We start from the raw sequence: 21,313 nt of genomic DNA on the forward strand, positions 1-21,313 counted from the left end.
TCTTTCCATTTCAGTTTTGTGAAATATTGCTTTATCAAATCGTCTGAAAAACCACCTTATTTTTGATACTTGAGGGTTTTTTCCTCCTGAAATTCACGTTTCCTTTCCAAATCCAGTTTCCAATTGCACATTAAGCAGGTTAATGGAAACACAGATAGTATCTGTATTTTTATTGGAGGAGTTCTGTTTGAATATTTAAGTTATTCCATGAAATCGAGTCGTACATGAGCTGAGAGCCTATGAGGCGCGTAGCACTGAGATTGAGTGGAAAAACTGTTTTATTCTATCCACATTCACTGGATTTTGAGAAACGGAGCATTTTTATTTTCATCTTTTGCAAATTCGATAAATATAAACTTTATACAAAACATCCGACAAAATCATTTCCCGCTTAGAATGCAAACAAACCGGTGAAATGACAGGAGCAATTTGTGAAAAAATGCAATAATAATAGTAATTAAAGCCACTAGCAGCCTTGACGGGCCCTCGCACATGTGGTTCCGTAACCCAGGACATCCCACCACCCAACAAAACAGTCACATATCATATATTCATCAAATATTCAAAGGTGATGTGCATGCTGCAAATGCCATGACTGCTTGACAGATGAGAGATAGACAGACAAAGACTGTGTGTGTGTGTGTGTGTGTGTGTGTGTGTGTGTGTGTGTGTTTCTGTGGTGTGAAAATGTACATTTATATATGTACAAAACTATACATGTATCTCCTCCTTATCTCTTTCTCACGCTGTAATGTTAAGTCATCTTAGTTTTCCTGTGTCTGCAGTGTGTGTGTGTGTGTGTGTGTGTATACATGCAGAGTTTTCATATGTCTGCAACAAAATGCACAATGATGGCAGGTCACTAACATATAGATTTAGGCACTGCCTAAAAGTGGAGCTCCCATCTGTTTCTGGGTTGTAGAATTTTCTTATATCATAGCCAACCTCTTTTGTTTTATTTCTTTACTGGCTAACACTGGCCACTAGGTGGTGTGTCTCATCTCATCTCATTATCTCTAGCCGCTTTATCCTTCTACAGGGTCGCAGGCAAGCTGGAGCCTATCCCAGCTGACTACGGGCGAAAGGCGGGGTACACCCTGGACAAGTCGCCAGGTCATCACAGGGCCGACACATAGACACAGACAACCATTCACACTCACATTCACACCTACGCTCAATTTAGAGTCACCAGTTAACCTAACCTGCATGTCTTTGGACTGTGGGGGAAACCGGAGCACCCGGAGGAAACCCACGCGGACACGGGGAGAACATGCAAACTCCACACAGAAAGGCCCTCGCCGGCCCCGGGGCTCGAACCCAGGACCTTCTTGCTGTGAGGCGACAGCGCTAACCACTACACCACCGTGCCGCCCCTAGGTGGTGTGTATGACTGGTAATTACTAACACTGGCCACTAGGCGGTGTGTGTGACTGATAATTACTAACAGTGGCCACTAGGCGGTGTGTGTGACTGGTAATTACTAACACTGGCCACTAGGCGGTGTGTATGACTGTAATTACTAACACTGGCCACTAGGCGGTGTGTATGACTGTAATTACTAACACTGGCCACTAGGCGGTGTGTATCTCATCTCATTATCTCTAGCCGCTTTATCCCTCTACAGGGTCACAGGCAAGCCGGAGCCCATCCCAGCTGACTACGGGCGAAAGGCGGGGTACACCCTGGACAAGTCGCCAGGTCATCACAGGGCCGACACATAGACACAGACAACCATTCACACTCACATTCACACCTATGCTCAATTTAGAGTCACCAGTTAACCTAACCTGCATGTCTTTGGACTGTGGGGGAAACCGGAGCACCCGGAGGAAACCCACGCGGACACGGGGAGAACATGCAAACTCCACACAGAAAGGCCCTCGCCGGCCCTGGGGCTCGAACCCAGGACCTTCTTGCTGTGAGGCGACAGCGCTAACCACTACACCACCGTGCCGCCCCTAGGTGGTGTGTATGACTGGTAATTACTAACACTGGCCACTAGGCGGTGTGTGTGACTGATAATTACTAACAGTGGCCACTAGGCGGTGTGTGTGACTGGTAATTACTAACACTGGCCACTAGGCGGTGTGTATGACTGTAATTACTAACACTGGCCACTAGGCGGTGTGTATGACTGTAATTACTAACACTGGCCACTAGGCGGTGTGTATCTCATCTCATTATCTCTAGCCGCTTTATCCCTCTACAGGGTCACAGGCAAGCCGGAGCCCATCCCAGCTGACTACGGGCGAAAGGCGGGGTACACCCTGGACAAGTCGCCAGGTCATCACAGGGCTGACACATAGACACAGACAACCATTCACACTCACATTCACACCTACGCTCAATTTAGAGTCACCAGTTAACCTAACCTGCATGTCTTTGGACTGTGGGGGGAAACCGGAGCACCCGGAGGAAACCCACGCGGACACGGGGAGAACATGCAAACTCCACACAGAAAGGCCCTCGCCGGCCCCGGGGCTCGAACCCAGGACCTTCTTGCTGTGAGGCGACAGCGCTAACCACTACACCACCGTGCCGCCCCTAGGTGGTGTGTATGACTGGTAATTACTAACACTGGCCACTAGGCGGTGTGTGTGACTGATAATTACTAACAGTGGCCACTAGGCGGTGTGTGTGACTGGTAATTACTAACACTGGCCACTAGGCGGTGTGTATGACTGGTAATTACTAACACTGGCCACTAGGCGGTGTGTATGACTGTAATTACTAACACTGGCCACTAGGCGGTGTGTATGACTGTAATTACTAACACTGGCCACTAGGCGGTGTATATGAAACTGGTAATTACTAACACTGGCCACGAGGCGGTGTGTATGACTGTAATTACTAACACTGGCCACTAGGCGGTGTGTATGAAACTGGTAATTACTAACACTGGCCACTAGGCGGTGTGTATGACTGGTAATTACTAACACTGGCCACTAGGCGGTGTGCATGACTGGTAATTACTAACACTGGCCACTCGGCGGTGTGTATGACTGTAATTACTAACACTGGCCACTAGGCGGTGTGTATGACTGGTAATTACTAACACTGGCCACTAGGCGGTGTGTATGACTGTAATTACTAACACTGGCCACTAGGCGGTGTGTATGACTGGTAATTACTAACACTGGCCACTAGGCGGTGTGTATGACTGTAATTACTAACACTGGCCACTAGGCGGTGTGTATGACTGTAATTACTAACACTGGCCACTAGGCGGTGTGTATGACTGTAATTACTAACACTGGCCACTAGGCGGTGTGGATGACTGGTAATTACTAACACTGGCCACGAGGCGGTGTGTATGACTGGTAATTACTAACACTGGCCACTAGGCGGTGTGTATGACTGTAATTACTAACACTGGCCACTAGGCGGTGTGTATGACTGTAATTACTAACACTGGCCACGAGGCGGTGTGTATGACTGGTAATTACTAACACTGGCCACTAGGCGGTGTGTATGACTGGTAATTACTAACACTGGCCACTAGGCGGTGTGTATGACTGTAATTACTAACACTGGCCACGAGGCGGTGTGTATGACTGGTAATTACTAACACTGGCCACTAGGCGGTGTGGATGACTGGTAATTACTAACACTGGCCACGAGGCGGTGTGTATGACTGGTGGTACACGTAGACGGACAAACCACAAAAAATCGACTCGATGGGTTTACCATTTTTTCTTAGGTATGGTGCTCTGCTGGAGCTCCGCTATTATTGTGTGTGCGTGTGTGTGTGTGTGTGTGTGTGTGTTTGTCAGAGGGAGAGAAAGTGTATGTGTGAGAGAGAGTGTGCTCATAGATGTTGCGTGTGCATGTGAGTACATACTTGTGAGAGAGTGTATGTGTGTATGCATAAATATGCATATGACTGTGAGTGTATGAGTGTGCACAGAATTGTATATGTTATATCATCAGACTCACGATATCCAATATTTTGTAAAGTTTCAGATGCTATGCATCTGAATTACACATGTGAATATCATCACAGTCATAATACACAATATTTTGTAAAGTGTCAGATCATGTCAGTTAAGGCATTGCCAATTTCTGGCACATTTCCTGCTTGGCCAGGTGGTGGCGCTATAACAGGCAGGCCCATTGGGCATCAGGTTATCATAATAATCATAATATCTATTGAAGTAAGAAGTGTCCGACCATACAGTCAATGCACTGTGGCTTTCTGACACGTTTCCTGTTCATGTGGCAAGATATTAAAATCATAAGGCCATTTCAACATATTACAAGATATCAAAAATCCCTTCGCAATTTAATATCAGCGACATCTTGGCATCACGTATAACAAATTTCACATGAATCTCATGAACCGTCTAGGAGGAGCATGTTAAAATTCATCATGTGTCAAAACACACATATTCAAAACCCTATTCTTTCCTTGGCCAGTTGGTGGCGCTATACCAGACAGGCCCATAACGGCTAAAGAGTATCAGAATCATATTACAAGATATCAAGTTCAACATTCAGCAATATCTTGGCATATTATATGTTATAGTATTTCAACATATTACAACATATCAAAAATCCCTTAGCAATTCAGCTTCAGCAATATCTTGGCATCATGTTTGCCAAGTTTGACATGAATTTGATGAACCGTCGAGGAGGAGTACGCTAAAAATAACCATGTGTAATTTCACTCCAAATGGCCTTATGACATCATCATTCCAAAGTTCTACCCATTCATTTCAATGGGAAATGGAAAAAGGGGCGCTATGAAGTCTCTGGGCCATGCCCGGGGCCGAAAGTCTGTGGCTGAGTAGCGGTGATAATGACTGATGTGTGTATCAAATTTTGTGCATGGGAAATGCCTCAAATAAGGCCAAACGCGGCAGAATAATAATAATAATAATAATAATCCTTTGAAAAACAATAGGGTCTCGCACCGAACGGTGCTTGGGCCCTCATAATAATTCTTGAAAAATAAAAAAGATACGTTCTTTCCATCAAATTCTTTCATTCCATATTTTGTCGCTTTTTTGTATTTTGGTGGGGGGGGGTCTCCTTCTTTAGGGTTTTTTGGCTGCTGGCAAACAAACTTAAAGGTGCATTACTGCCACCTACTGGGCTGGAGTGTGGAACAGGCGATACCAGGGGAAAAAACCTATATCCTGTGAGCTATTTCTGTTTCTTTTAAATACTTGATAACAATTTTTGGGGTTTTGTTTTCAAGTAGAACTTTTATTTTGTCCTCGGTTGGTTCAGCAACACGCTCCGCCATTTTGGTTTTCTCTACTCACGGTATATGAGCTGATATCCTGGTAGTAGAGTAGCCAATCAGAGTGCACGACTGCTCATATCCAGTGAATGTGGATAGAATAAAAATGATATATACTCGGTGTTAAAGTGCTTGACGGATTTACAAAACAGCCAATAGCGCTCCAGATACATCATGACACACAATGACACTAAATTAGCCATCAAGTGAAACATGGAGTCCATTGAACAAGAGCATCTCTCACCTCCACCCTCACCCACTTTAACCAGGACCGTACCCTAGACGATGAGACTTTCTGGACTTATGGCGTACGTGTTTGAGGGGAACGTGAGTGTCAGCGGTGCAGATGGTGACAGAGAGCCAGGGGCTCATCACCAGGAGGCACTGTGATGTGTTTTGTACTGATGGAGGAGTTCTGAAGGTGTATAAAGATGTAACTCTCTATAAGTCTGAGTTAGCAACAATTCCAGCAAATCGTAAAATAAAACAATCCTCTGAAAACATTTATTCTCCATCAAGCGAGCTGCTACTCTCGAACAAGACCCCCCCCCCCCGGGACACCAACATACATTCTCGAGAGCATTTAATTGACGGATCACAAGAGTAATACTGGATGATTCGTCAAAAAAAAAAATGGTAATAATTTTCCAGGAAAAAAGGGATAACTATTAAATTAATTATCTAAACACACACAAACGCACACACACAGAGCAAATCTGCCCTGGCCAGACAACCTGCACCCTTGTAGATCCAAGCTGAATCATACACACTCCTACACACACAATATGAGTTCTCAGTGCTACCACACACACACACACACACACACACTCTGAAATATGCTGAGTTAGTCGAGATAATAAACGTCTGACAGGACCCACGTTTGGCCCGTAATCAGCTAAGTAGCTTTAATCCTCCTTAGCAAGTCTTATTTGACCTACAGCTAAATACAGCACTCGCTAACGACATTAGCTTAGCTCCCACAATGCTTTGCAGCGTCACTCGGCAGTTCCCGGCTGTCCTCGGCGTCTAGAACCAGCAGTCAGCTTTCTGGCTGTGTGTGTATGTGTGTCCTCAACTGGCATGGGGCCCCATTTTGTGTCTGTCTGTCTGTCTGTCTGAGGAGAAGAAAGAAGCTAGCCTAGCATGCAAATGCTGAGTAACCAGAGTGTGTATGTGCATAAGGGCATTACCTGAATAACCTGTCAGGATTTCTGAAAGGATTTTTAACCATTAAACAAAGTTAATCATCTTCACTGCTAATGCTAGTTAGCTGACTAACCTGAATTTTAAGTTACGCTAATATCGAATATTTCTCCTCTCATTATCTGTAGCCGCTTTATCCTGTTCTACGGGTAGGGTGACCAGACGTCCCGGTTTTACCGGGACAGTCCCGGTTTGGGGTTGTGTGTCCCGAGTCCCGACAAAAGTCTGTCGGGACACGGATATGTCCCGGTTTTCGCCACTCGCGATGTTTGCGACTGAGCAGCGTGGGAATCATTAGCGGAGAAATATCTGCATTTACTATTTTGATGAATTGACAGGAATCGCAAACTTTCCTGGTTACTGCCCCCTGGCCCTGTGGCACGGGGGTTTATTTAGCCACATTATTCCAGACAACAGAACGGGTTGCCATGCAACAATAAAATAAACATTAACTGGCGCAAATGTTCTTTGTCTAGCAGCTAGCAGCAGTAACGCCGCAGCAATTATGCCAAAAAGAAAATGTACCTTTTCCAAAGGTTTACAGGGCACCTACAGTACCCCTTCCTCTGAGAGGTGCAGAACAATGCGCAAAGCCTACTGCACACACTGTAGTGCTTTTGTTCCTGTACTGAGTTGGGTAGCTGCAAATGCTGTGCGCTCCTGTGGGGGCTTTCCTCGGGCTGTCGCCCCTCTCCTCCCTTCATATAATATTTTTTTATTCACCTTGTTATCCCGAGATAACGACATAATTAATTCAGGATCTCGAGAAAACAACACAACTAATTCGAGATCTCGAGAAAACAAAACCAGGCGGCACGGTGGTGTAGTGGTTAGCGCTGTCGCCTCACAGCAAGAAGGTCCGGGTTCGAGCCCCGTGGCCGGCGAGGGCCTTTCTGTGCAGAGTTTGCATGTTCTCCCCGTGTCCGCGTGGGTTTCCTCCGGGCGCTCCGGTTTCCCCCACAGTCCAAAGACATGCAGGTTAGGTTAACTGGTGACTCTAAATTGAGCGTAGGTGTGAATGTGAGTGTGAATGGTTGTCTGTGTCTATGTGTCAGCCCTGTGATGACCTGGCGACTTGTCCAGGGTGAACCCCGCCTTTCGCCCGTAGTCAGCTGGGATAGGATCCAGCTCGCCTGCGACCCTGTAGAAGGATAAAGCGGCTACAGATAATGAGATGAGAAAACAAAACCGTTATTTCATGATCTCCGCTGGATCACTGTATCTCCGTCGGTAGAGACGAAGCCGGGCCAGTCTTCTGCGGAGGTGCCGCGGACTAATTTTGAAATTATCCCTTATTAAAAGACTTAATGCAATCTCTCCCTGTGTCAACCCCTGATCAAAATATTGCCTTATTAGGTGATCGATTATTCCAGACATTCTAATGACCAAAGTTGCGTCTCATAGGGTTGCCAACCGTCCCGTATTGGACGGGACATCCCGTTTTTCAGGTAATTTTAATTTGTCCCGTCAGGGACAGATCCTGCCCCTCACTCCAATGCTGTGGTGTAAATCGCGTTATTGCCGTGAGAAGCGCTATTACCGCGAGTCGCGGTCATCTGCGATTTAAAATCATTCACTGTCAAAGGCTGCCATATCCTGAATTTTTAAGCTATACTGACAAAATAGGCATCAAATTAAACTAGAGCAGATGGTGCAGCCAGTGGATACAGCCTAACTGTTCGATAAGGATAGCAGATAGCTTAAAAAAAAAAACTTCCGAAACAGGATAGACCTCAGCCTATAGAAGGGGAGCTTTTCTGCCTCACTCCTGCCTTTGTGATGTCTTTCTCTCTTCTTCTTCTGCTATGAAGCATTGCAGAAGGTTCTTAGGGTTTTCAAATGGACAATTAAGCAAATATCAGGGTTTTACAGCTACAGCAAATACTTTTTCGGGTTATGACATTGCCTTCATAAATATGGCCTGATGAATTATTTGGCCAAAGTTTAAAAGAGAAAATGAGATAATATTAGAATAGTTTGTTATTTTGCATTAAGTTACTTAAAAATATCCATAGTGGCCTACATTTGAAACCCTCACCTAAAGGTGATTCAGTAACTATTTCGGGGCGCTGGGGTGCGTGTACAGGGCCTGTACCAGTACTTGTCCACACCCGGAACAAAGTGTCCCTCATTTGGATATGCGAAAGTTGGCAGCCCTAATACAGAATGAGAAATAGCCCCAAAGTCAGCATATCACAAGTCTCTTGGCGTTCCTGAATGAACCATTTCTCAGCTGTTTACTCGAGATCATGAAATAATTTTGTTTTCTCGAGATCACAGAATAATTGTTTTGTTTTCTCGAGATCTCGGAATAACGGTTTTGTTTTCTTGAGATCTCGAATTAGTTGTGTTGTTTTCTCGAGATCCTGAATTAATTATGCCGTTATCTCGGGATAACAAGGTGAATAAAAAAAAAGGATTATATGAAGGGCCTCTCTCGGCTTCTGTAGGTATATATTCTCAAATCACTTGTCTCTTTTTTGTTTCTGTTTAACATCCCATTCTGACAGTTTGGCCATATTGCTGTGTTGAACAGCTTGTTGCAGCTTCCATTAAAGTGTTCACTTTTGTACACATCATCTTGCTTTATTCATTCAGTTGTGGGGAATGGTTAGTAAGGTTGATTCTGACCTAGGCTATGTTGAGGTCACATATCTACTTTTTTAAGTTCATGCTATAGTGCGTACAATTTTAGAGATATAGCCTACATGTGCATATGCATTCTTCTTGGTGTTCTCACAAACAGGTGAAATAAATCAGTGTAAATGTGGCCTATGAACATAGCCTGGCCTATTCTCAGCCATTACAAAATCTGTTGTCTGACCATAATTTAACTGATCTGTATACCACTATGCTACTAGATAACAAAATGCCTGTTTGTTTTATTTCATGTGAGATGTTGATAAATGTGAGCTTCAACAAAATGATAAGAGCACCTCTCTGAGTGTCATGTTTACGTAAAAAAAAGGTGTGCGTGCACGAGCATGATCGCGCGCAAAAGTGTCCCGGTTTCAGACTAGGGAAATCTGGTCACCCTATCTACAGGGTCGCAGGCAAGTTGGAGCCTATCCCAGCTGACTACGGGTGAAAGGTGGGGTACACCCTGGACACTGTGGGTGGTCGAAATGGGCAACTGGACTTGCTTGAAGATTCTTGAAAACGTTTCACCTCTCGTCCGAAAGGCTTCCTCAGTTCTGTCAGTTCTCAGTTCTGACAGAACTGAGGAAGCCTTTCGGACGAGAGGTGAAACGTTTTCAAGAATCTTCAAGCAAGTCCAGTTGCCCATTTCGACCACCCACAGTTTACTATGACCTGGATGATTGAGAATCTTCACAGACATACACCCTGGACAAGTCGCCAGGTCATCACAGGGCTGACACATAGACACAGACAACCATTCACACTCACATTCACACCTACGCTCAATTTAGAGTCACCAGTTAACCTAACCTGCATGTCTTTGGACTGTGGGGGAAACCGGAGCACCCGGAGGAAACCCACACGGACACGGGGAGAACATGCAAACTCCGCACAGAAAGGCCCTCGCCGGCCCCGGGGCTCGAACCCGGACCTTTTTGCTGTGAGGCGACAGCGCTAACCACTACACCATCGTGCCGCCCTATTGAATATTTATTTATTTATTTATTTATTTATTTATTAATGCTACCTAGCCATTCTTGACAGCATTTTAAGTCAAAGATGAAGTAAAAATCTTGAGAAATTTAGTAATGTAATGCTAATGCTAGCCGGCTAGTGATCATGAGCTAACCTGACAGGATTTCTGATAGAACATGCTTTTCCCAAACGTTTTCCATACAAATGTGCATAATCTTCATTACTAATTTTAATTAACTAGCAGAAGTTAATTTAATAGGATTTCTGAAAGGATTTTTAAATCGTGTTTGTAAATGTGCTAGCAGGCTAACACAGGCTAACCTGACTGGATTTCTCACAGGCTTTTTAATCTATATTTGTAAAACTTCCCAAATTTCATTGTTAATTCTAGCTAACTGGCTAATATCAGCACATGAAAGACTACTTACAGGATTATTATTCAGTATTTATAAATATTTATAATTTTCACTGCTGATGCTTCTAAGCCAGTTAACACAAACTAACCTGACAGGATTTCTCTTAAAGTTTTTATTCCCTGTTTAAAATGCGCAGAATCTTCATTGTTCATTCTAATTAGCAAACATAAGCTAACCTGACAGGATTTCTGAAAGGATTTTTAAACCATATTCATAAATATTTGCAATCTTCCCTGCTAACCTTAGCTAGCTTGCTAAAATGAGCTAACCTGACTGTATTTCTGACAGGATTGTTAATTTATATTAATAAACATCCATAATCCTCACTAGTAATCGCTAATGTGAGCTATCCTGACATTTCTGACAGGACTTTCATTCTTTACTGATTAATGTTTTTCATGTTATTCATGAATATTCATCATCTTCACTGCTAATGCTAGGCAGGCTAACATGCGCTAACCTGACAGGATTTTTTTCCAAAAATCATTTCAAGGCATATTAATAAATGATGAATGCTTTGTCAGCTTATCCTTCAAACTATTGGCAGCTTATTTTTTAAGGAGAGCAGAGTGAATTGTCAAAAACACTGCCATTATTTTATCAATTTCACCCAAAGAAGCAAATTAAAATGTCTTCCTTGTTGTTATTTGTCACATGGGAAAGTGTTTGAGTCCTTAGTAGCTCTTGCATTTTCATTGTTGATTACTGCAGAATTTTATCCCAAAATTCATTGCACACATGTCATATGTTGCTATAGTTTTAGCTGTATGCATACAGTGGTGCTTGAAAGTTTGTGAACCTTTTAGAATTTTCTATATTTCTGCATAAATATGATCGAAAACATCATCAGAGTTTCACACAAGTCCTAAAAGTAGTTAAAGAGAACCCAGTTCAACAAATGAGACAAAAATATTAGACTTGGCCATTTATTTATTGACGAAAATGATCCAATATTACATATCTGTGAGTGGCAAAAGTATGTGAACCTCTAGGATTAGCAGTTAATTTGAAGGTGAAATTAGAGTCAGGTGTTTTCAATCAATGGGATGACAATCAGGTGTGAGTGGGCACCCTGTTTTATTTAAAGAACAGGGATCTATCAAAGTCTGATCTTCACAACACATGTTTGTGGAAGTGTATCATGGCACGAACAAAGGAGATTTCTGAGGACCTCAGAAAAAGCGTTGTTGATGCTCATCAGCCTGGAAAAGGTTACAAAACCATCTCTAAAGAGTTTGGACTCCACCAATCCACAGTCAGACAGATTGTGCACAAATGGAGGAAATTCAAGACCATTGTTACCCTCCCCAGGAGTGGTCAGCCAACAAAGATCACTCCAAGAGCAAGGCGTGTAATAGTCAGCGAGGTCACAAAGGACCCCAGGGTAACTTCTAAGCAACTGAAGGCCTCTCTCACATTGGCTAATGTTAATGTTCATGAGTCCACCATCAGGAGAACACTGAACAACAATGATGTGCGTGGCAGGGTTGCAAGGAGAAAGCCACTGCTCTCCAAAAAGAACATTGCTGCTCGTCTGCAGTTTGCTAAAGATCACGTGGACAAGCCAGAAGGCTATTGGAAAAATATTTTGTGGATGGATGAGACCAAAATAGAACTTTTTGGTTTAAATGAGAAGCGTTCTGTTTGGAGAAAGGAAAACACTGCATTCCAGCATAAGAACCTTATCCCATCTGTGAAACATGGTGGTGATAGTATCATGGTTTGGGCCTGTTTTGCTGCATCTGGGCCAGTACGGCTTGCCATCATTGATGGAACAATGAATTCTGAATTATACCAGCGAATTCTAAAGGAAAATGTCAGGACATCTGTCCATGAACTGAATCTCAAGAGAAGGTGGGTCATGCACCAAGACAACGGCCCTAAGCACACAAGTCGTTCTACCAAAGAATGGTTAAAGAAGAATAAAGTTAATGTTTTGGAATGGCCAAGTCAAAGTCCTGACCTTAATCCAATGGAAATGTTGTGGAAGGACCTGAAGCGAGCAGTTCATGTGAGGAAACCCACCAGCACCCCAGAGTTGAAGCTGTTCTGTACGGAGGAACGGGCTAAAATTCCTCCAAGCCGGTGTGCAGGACTGATCAACAGTTACCGCAAACGTTTAGTTGTAGTTATTGCTGCACAAGGGGGTCACACCAGATACTGAAAGCAAAGGTTTACATACTTTTGTGACTCACAGATATGTAATATTGGATCATTTTCCTCAATAAATAAATGACCAAGTATAATATTTTTTGTCTCATTTGTTTAACTGGGTTCTCTTTATCTACTTTTAGGACTTGTGTGAAAGTCTGATGATGCTTTAGGTCATATTTACGCAGGAATATAGAAAATTCTAAAGGGTTCACAAACTTTCAAGCACCGCTGTCGCTAAAAGATGAGATGCTGAGTGACCACACCTTTCACCCACCCTCTGAGTTGGTCCTGAGGTGGCTTACATTAGAGCAGTGCTTACGCAATAGTCTTTACTATCCTGTTTGCTTATAGCAAATATCATTCATTGATTTATTGTTTTATTGATCTTCAGTAAGCTATTTATCCAGTGGATCTGGAGTCCCAGGAACGCTGTGTGTGAAGCTGGAAAACATCCCGAATGGGACGCCAGTCCATTGTAATGCGAGCCAATCCCTTTATGGGCTTGTATTATTTAAAATAATGGAACCTCTAAATGTTTATTTTGACTAACATCTAATTTGCTTTTGATCTACAGGAGAAGAAGCCCATCGACTTCCAGGACTTACAAAGGGGACGTCGTTGGACGATCTCAGCATGGGGATGGCATCATACCTCGTTCTCCGTCTGACTCGAACCGCTGGCGTTACCAGGATCATCACCTGGACGTTCCGATAGACGATCGCGAGCTCCAGCGGCAGCGTGAGGAGGAGTATCGCTCTCGGTACCGCAGTGACCCCAACCTTGCACGGTACCCTGTTAAACCGCAGCCTTACGAGGAGCAGATGCGAATCCATGCTCAGGTTTCTAGAGCACGGCACGAACGACGCCACAGTGACGTTTCCTTGGCTTTCACCGAGCTCGACGAAGCTCACAACGGTTTCGACGGCCGACGCCCCACATCAAAACGCTCGTATTCAATGGACAGAAGCTCGCCGGCTCTCAGGACGTTCAGTAAAACGCACCATCTGGACCCGGGTATGATGGATGGTGTGATGAGGACCGATTCGCTCAGCTCAGATCAGTCAGAGTCGATGAGGCCTGCAAGGAGCCGGAGAACAGGGCGGTTCAGGGCAGCGGGGAGTTTCAGCAGTTCGGAGGAGGAGATCAACACCACGCCAGAGTACACGAGCTGTGAGGATGTAGAGCTCGAGTGTGAATCCTTTGGTGAGAAAGGTGAGGATGTGTCGGAGAACATGCACTTCCTGTTGCTAGGCAGGGTTCAGTGTTCAGTCCATGACAAAAAAAAATCTAAATCTCTAATTCTTTACCCAGTATGATCTGTATTTTGGATTTATGCTACGTTAAAGCTAGACGGCCTTTTGATTTCATAAAATCTGTAAAATTTAGTTCCGTCTGAAATGTGGTGATTGTGATATCTGTTTATTTCTGTAATATCTCATAAAATATCAGGCCACTCTGTGGCTGGGAAATTATTTAATTTGAGGGGATTAAAGCAAATAATGTGCATGAAGTCGCTCGCTTGGCGCAGTCAAGCAGACAGAGGAAGTCCGTGTGCGCATGCGCAGGTTTACCTTCTTCTTCTTCTTCTTTTGGGTTTTACGGCAGCTGGCATCCACAGTGTTGCATTACTGCCATCTACAGGTTTCCCTTTGAGTGTGCACTGACAGTTCCATCATTCTGTCACTAAACGAACAGCTGATCACACCGAGGTGCTCGCTGAGCACCGATATTTATTAGTTTGGTCCTGCGTTTCCTTTCCTTCGTATATAACATAACGTCTTTTCTTCTCGCTTTCTTTCCGTTACTGTAATCGCTCTTTCATGTTTCATTCGCACACTCACGTCCTCCATTTTTCTCTCCTGTTTCAAATTTGTATCCCACAATGCCTTGCGTGAACGGGGAAAGCCCACCACGTGATGCATGATGTAGTATCTTGTATTGGGTCATGGTGAAGCAGGAAGAAATAGCGGAGAATTTAGGGCCACATGGAAATAAATTCATTACTTGTTCTATTTTTTTTTTTTTTAAAGATATTTTTTTGGGCTTTTTGCACCTTTTTTATTGGATAGGACAGTGTAGAGACAGGAAATGAGCGGGAGAGAGAGAGATGGGAAGGGATCGGGAAATGACCACGAGCCGGAATCGAACCCGGGTCGCCCGCATTCATGGTATGGCGCCTTAACCACCTGAGCCACGACGCCCCCCTATTTTTTTTTAAAATCCTAATAGAATTGGAAGTCTGTGATTCAAATTCAGTAGCTTTTTGTCACTAAACAAAAATAATTGGGTGTTGGGAAAATTCTTTTTATGACCTACACTTGAAAAATCTGAAAGGCAGTCTACCTTTAAGATAGTGCTGTGGTTCACATGTTTCTTTTAAAACAAGACTCTTTTAGTATTTACAACAAAAGTACCTGTGAGTTCATGGTGCTTTAGTCATTGATTGGCTTAATTTTGGTGCTCAAAATTGAAGTATTTGGAGACAACTTACATATAAATCTCACATTTGAATGGCTCAAGTGGCTCATGTCTGACTCTTACAGTACTGCTTTTTTACACCGATTGGCTGGAGACGTGATTATATTTTCACGATATAGTTTCTGTCTGCCATGTTTTCCAAACTGTAATGAAGCTCTCCTTTAGCAAGCAGAATGATCAGACTGCCTTTTTATGTCAGGACAGTTACGAAGTGCTGATACTGAAGAGTCCTTCCATAAATGTGAAGTAAACACCTCTGTACACGTCCCTGTGAATGAGCTGTTACTATCGAAACGATACCGTATTAGAACGAGAGCGTTAATATAAACCTGTGATTTTCAGCTGCACTGCTGTCAGAGCTGTCTATACCTTCTGACCAATCAGAATCCAGAACCGAAGGTTTATAATCCACGGTGTAGAAGTGAAGGCTTGCTGTTTACTGACCCTGAGTAGACGTCAGTTGTGCGTGGTGTATTCAGTATGTATGACATCACTGCTGAATATTTCATGCTCTGTAATTAAAGCCCAGTGCCGCAGAGAGGACTCTAAAAGCTGTGCAGATTATTACAGTATGCCATCATCTTCTACTAGCTCTGCTTGAAATGATGGCCGAAACCTGACACTGATCCCATCCTGACGGTAACTGAGCACTTCTCTGCAAGCAAGACGTCACAGGCGTTACAGCAGCATGCTTAAAGACGGCTCGAGCGCTGCATTCAGGGACATGATCAGTATTGTGATTTTGATCCAGTGTTTCAGACCACAGTATTGGATTAGAGCATGTGATTATAAATGTACAGAAAAGAAGAAAAGACCAACGTCACAATAAATGTGTTTGCGTAATGTTTTATCGTTTTTGTTTATTTTAATTTATTTTTTCTGTTTGCATTAAATCATAAATGTATATGATAGTGTATATACTGTACATATTGACTACTGTGTACTGTATAGCTGACAAATTAACAAACTACTATAAATACTTCAGTAACACACACAGCAAAAACTCTTACTATAACACAATCACCAAATAATCATATAACCAAAACAATCACAACAGTCACCACCAACATAACCAAAACCACCACCACAGTGACCACCACCACCATCATCAAACCCAACACCACCACCATGATCACCACCACCATCACCACCACAATCACCACCACAATCACTATAACCAAAATCACCACCACCACCACCACAATCACCACCATTACCACAATCTCCACCACCACCATCAAACCCACCACCACAACCAACACCACTACTATGATCACCACCATCACCGCTACTGCAGTCACCACCACAATCGCTATAAACAAAATCACCACCACAATCACCATCATTACCATAATCACCACCATTACCACAATCACCACCACCATCAAATTCACCATCACCACCACAATCGCTATAACCACAATCACCACCATCACCATTAAATCCTCCACTACAACCAAGACCACCACCATAATAACCCCAACCACCACCACCACAATCACCACCACCACCATCAAATCCTCCACTACAACCAAGACCACCACCACAATCACCACTACCATCACAATCACCACCACCACCATCAAATCCTCCACCACAACCAATACCACCACCACCACCACAATCATCACCACCACCATCAAATCCTCCACTACAACCAAGACCACCACCATAATCATCCCAACCACCACCAATACCACCACCACCACAATCACCACTACCATCACAATCACCACCACCACCACCATCAAATCCTCCACCACAACCAATACCACCACCACCACAATCATCACCACCACCATCAAATCCTCCACTACAATCAAGACCATCACCATAATCACCCCAACCACCACCAATACCACCACCACCACAATCACCGCTACCATCACAATCACCACCACCACCATCAAAACCTCCACCACAACCAAGACCACCACCACCAATACCACAATCACCACCATCGACCTAAATTCCACCATAATCACCACCACAATCATCACCACCACAGTCACCACCACCACCATCACCACCACCACATCCACCATCACAATCAACACCATCACCAATAATAATAATAATAATAATAATAATAATAATAATGTTTTATTTCTTGTACAGTAAAAATGCCCAGAAAATTCTATCATAATTAAATAAAAACAATAATAATAAAAGTAATAATAATTTTAACAGAAAGGAGATGTGTGAGAATCTTGGCGCAGGAGGTTTATTATAAAATCCAAGACAGAATCCTAAATCAGAATCACACAAGTGTGCATGTGCACATAGTCACAAAAACGCAGGTCCTGATGTTGACCATGTGGCATCACATGGCATACTGACTCACGAGAGTTAGTGCTCGCTCCTGCTGCACATGACCGTGCCACGCTCCATACGCTCGCAACAGGAACAGTCTCAGAACTTTTTGATCGCATCTCATAATGGAATTTTTGTTGACCTTTAATCTACACAAATAGCTGCAGTAAACACTTTAGCAGTGTTTTTACCTGTTTATCAATCCATTATCTCTACCTCTTATCTGTCAGGGTTATGGGCTTTCCTGTTTATTTATTCATTTATGTTTACAGTTTGAAAAGCTGAATGAAAGCATGGTGGTGAGTTTTGAGGTGTGTTTTGCGAGGTAGAAACCCTGAACCTCGTGGAAATGGTTTGTGCCATGAGCATCATATAGGACGGAGTGTTTGAGCTTCCAAGAATAAAGTCTAATCCCATTATTCTAATGCACGAAGGAGGAGGAGCGACAAACAGAGCTGCAGAGAAAGCGAGAGAAAGTCAAAAACACGGTACGGCCTCTCTTTATCAGGTTAGGGGTCAAACTGGACTGTAATTGTTAATGTAGTAACAAAAATGTGTCTGTAACGTGTATCAGGATCTTGACACCAAAGCAAATCAGCTTTACTGAAATTCTGCCGAGGTTTGGAAGCAGACGGGGCTACGGACGGCAAAGATGGATTACTGACAATATATTTGGATCAGAAGGTCGTGAAAAAGTTTTAAGATGAGGAATTGCACACGTGAGGAATCGAGCTGAGTGATGAAAGGCAACGTAAGGCTGCATTTCCTGTGTTTTTATCCCTAGTGGTTCATTTTAATGTTGGAAATTTCACTTCTGTGTGAAAGTGAGAGTAGCAGGACATGCTTCTGTATCACCACTATGGTTACTGAACCTTTACACAATTTACACGCTCGTATTGCAGCAGGTTTAGTCGTAGTGTTACAGGGAGCAAAATAATTCCATTGTTGTTTTCTCATTTTATAATATTAAATCCGCTAAAACAGCATTTTCTGAATTCTGTTACAAATATAATTCCTTTACATGTCACATTTATTAAGTGGATCTTTTACACGTTAAATATAAAGACAACTGGACTTAAATAAAAATTGTGATGTGGATATGGTGTAATTTTCTTCAAGTAAGGAGAAATGTGTTTGTGTAACATTTCTGGAAGGAGTCTCCAGTGTCAGCACTGTGTAACAGTCAGCGGTAAAACTCTACGTTTTCCGACATCTTCAGGACAGAGGAGTTTATGCTTCTTTGCCGTTTCTCGGGTAGCATGCGTAACAAGCTGGTTTTTTTTTGTCTTATTAAATTTAAAAGAGAGAATAAAGAGAGGCTGGTGAGGGAATGACTGTTTATAGCTGCTATAACATACGTGAGAACTTGTTTAGCAACCATTAAGCATGACTAATATATATATTTTTTTTAAAAAAGTGGAGCTCCCGATGAGTGTAAAATGTGTTAGTAAATAATCCTACGTTATTAAAAAAAATCAAATTAAAAATAAAAACCCATCTATCTTTTATGGAAATAAAGATACAGGTTTTGTTGTCTGGTGGTCAGGTGTTTATGAGATATGTTGCCTTGCACTTATGATCAGGTTCCCTGTGGTGGTACACGGAGGTCGTACGGTCGCAAAAGCCATCAAAAATCAGGTCGATGCTTCACCATATTCTCTTAAGTATGGAGCTTCGCGATAAATGGATAAAAAAAGTACAACATGTCATACTTTTAATAAATAAAAATTTGTAATTGTTTGTAAAAATTGCTGTGGTCTAAGAGGAACAAAACATTAGGTGACAAGCTGTTCTAGGAAAATAATCGACTTCATCACAGTCAGTATTATACTGTAAGAGCACAGTGTTGTTGTGAGGTTGTGATTGAGACAGGAACTTCACAAGGCCAGCTTGGGACAGCGCTCAGAAATCAGGATAAAAATATGTGCTGGAGGCTGAATTTATTGAAATAAGCAATAGATGGAAACAACCAGGGAAGGAATCAACAGACAGAGTACAACCCCAAATCCAAAAAAGTTGGGATGCTGTATAAACTGTAAATAAAAACAGAATGCGATAATTTTCAAATCATGGAAACCTGATATTTCATTGAAAATAGTACAAAGACAAAATATTAAATGTTGAAACTGAGAAAATTTATTGTTTTTTTTTAAATATCTGCTCATTTTGAATTTGATGTCTGCAACACATTTCAGAAAAGTTAGGACAGGGGTGTGTTTACCACTGTGTTGCATCACCTCTACTTTTACCAACACTCTGTAAACGTTTGGGAACTGAGGAGACCGATTGCTGTAGTTTTGAAAGAGAAATGTTGTCCCATTCTTGCCTGATATACAATTTCAGTTGCTCAGTAGTTCGGGGTCTCCTTTGTTGTATTTTGCGCTTCATAATGCGCCAAATGTTTTAAATGGGAGACAGGTCTGGACGGCAGCAGGCCAGTTTAGCACCCGGACTCTCTTACTACAGAGCCATGCAGTTTTAATATGTGCAGAAAGCGGTTAGTCCTGCTGAAAGAAGGAAGGCCTTCCCTGAAAAAGATTTTGTCTGGATGGCAGCATGTTGCTCTGAAACGTGTTTATATCATTCAGCATTAATGATGCCTTCCCAGATGTACAAGCTACCCATGTCATGTGCACTAATGCACTCTCATACCATCACAGATGCTGCTTTTGAGCTGTAAACTGATAACAAGCCGGATGGTCCCTCTCCTCTTTAGCCTGGAGGACGTGGTGTCCATGATTTCTAAAAAGAATTTCTACTTTTAGGCCGAATCCCATTTCACCCCTTGGACCAACCCCTTGGCCCTTCCCCTCCATTTTGCGCATTCACGTGAAGGGGTAGGGGTATCCCAATCCCAGTTAACGCGGAGGGGTAGGGGAAGGGGTAGGGCTTCTGTACCCCTCCAAACGGAGATTTTCCTGGAGCTGACTCCGAACGAAGGGGTTTGAGTGATTTCCCACAATGCCATGCAGATTTCAGCGAGATTTCATGTGGATTTCAGAAAGATGGCGGTTCCCGCGGCGAAAGATTGTCATAAATGTATTTTCTCCATTATTTACGTGTTTTAAGTTGTTATCCAGAGGAAACACGCCGCTTGATTCGCTTTCGAGCTGAGAATGAGCAGCGATTTCTGAAATCCAAGCTGCTGCTAAAAAGCTTTGGGAGTGAGTATTGTTTTCGTTTGCTTGACTGCATACGTTTTGTTCTGTTATTCTCGCTTTTATTGTTTACATGAGTGTTCTGACACCTCATTCTGTCGGATGTGGTGCACGAAGCGCCAAAGATATCCCATTCAGTGGTGTTAGTTAACAAATCACACCCTGCCAGCAGAGATTTCTGGTTCTGCCTCTGTCTCTGACTGTAGCGGCTGGTCGCAGCCAATGACGCATTTGGTCGCGTTTTGCTAACGTAAACGCTGACGGAGGTACGCGATGACGTATGCGATCGTTGAAGGGCTATCCCAATACGTAAGGGTTGAATTTCAAGCCCTATCCCTTGTAGCTCAGTTTCAAGGGGAAGGGCCAAGGGGAAGGGGGAGGGGAAGGGGTAGGGGTAGGGGTAGAAATTAGAATTGGGATTGGGCCTTAATTTGTCAGACCTCGGGACAGTTTTTCCACTTCGCCTCAGTCCATCGTAAAAGAGCTCAGGCCCAGAGAAGGGGGCGGGGTTTCTGGATATTGTTTATATCTGGTTTTAACCTGCATTTGTGGATGCAGTAATGAAGTGTTTTCACAGACGATGGTTTTCTAAAGTGTTCCTGAGCCCATACAGTGAGTGTGTTTACATGCACATAGAGAAAATCGAATTTCTGCCGTAGCTCGACTGAAATCGAAGTTCTAAATGCCATGGAAACACCTTAGCTTGGCTGAAATTGAACCGAACTGGATTT

At 43.1% G+C, this 21,313-nt stretch overlaps 2 protein-coding genes across 2 annotated transcripts in view; one reads left to right on the forward strand and one right to left on the reverse strand.

Moving 5' to 3' along the window:
• Positions 1-21,313, forward strand: part of rims2b (regulating synaptic membrane exocytosis 2b) — a 242,987-nt gene that overhangs the window by 60,416 nt on the left and 161,258 nt on the right. Inside the window, exon 6 of the mRNA XM_060942429.1 lies at positions 13,208-13,845. Within this exon, the coding sequence (XP_060798412.1) occupies positions 13,208-13,845 (638 nt within the window). The remainder of the gene's footprint in view (positions 1-13,207; positions 13,846-21,313) is intronic.
• The window catches only part of LOC132900376 (NACHT, LRR and PYD domains-containing protein 12-like), a 296,795-nt gene continuing 283,030 nt past the window's right edge, over positions 7,549-21,313 (reverse strand). Inside the window, exon 13 of the mRNA XM_060942434.1 lies at positions 7,549-7,608. Coding sequence (XP_060798417.1) covers positions 7,557-7,608 — 52 coding nt within the window. The 3' untranslated portion in view covers positions 7,549-7,556. The remainder of the gene's footprint in view (positions 7,609-21,313) is intronic.

The sequence above is a fragment of the Neoarius graeffei genome, chromosome 16, assembly GCF_027579695.1.
Source record: "Neoarius graeffei isolate fNeoGra1 chromosome 16, fNeoGra1.pri, whole genome shotgun sequence".
Classification (NCBI taxonomy): Eukaryota; Metazoa; Chordata; class Actinopteri; order Siluriformes; family Ariidae; genus Neoarius; species Neoarius graeffei.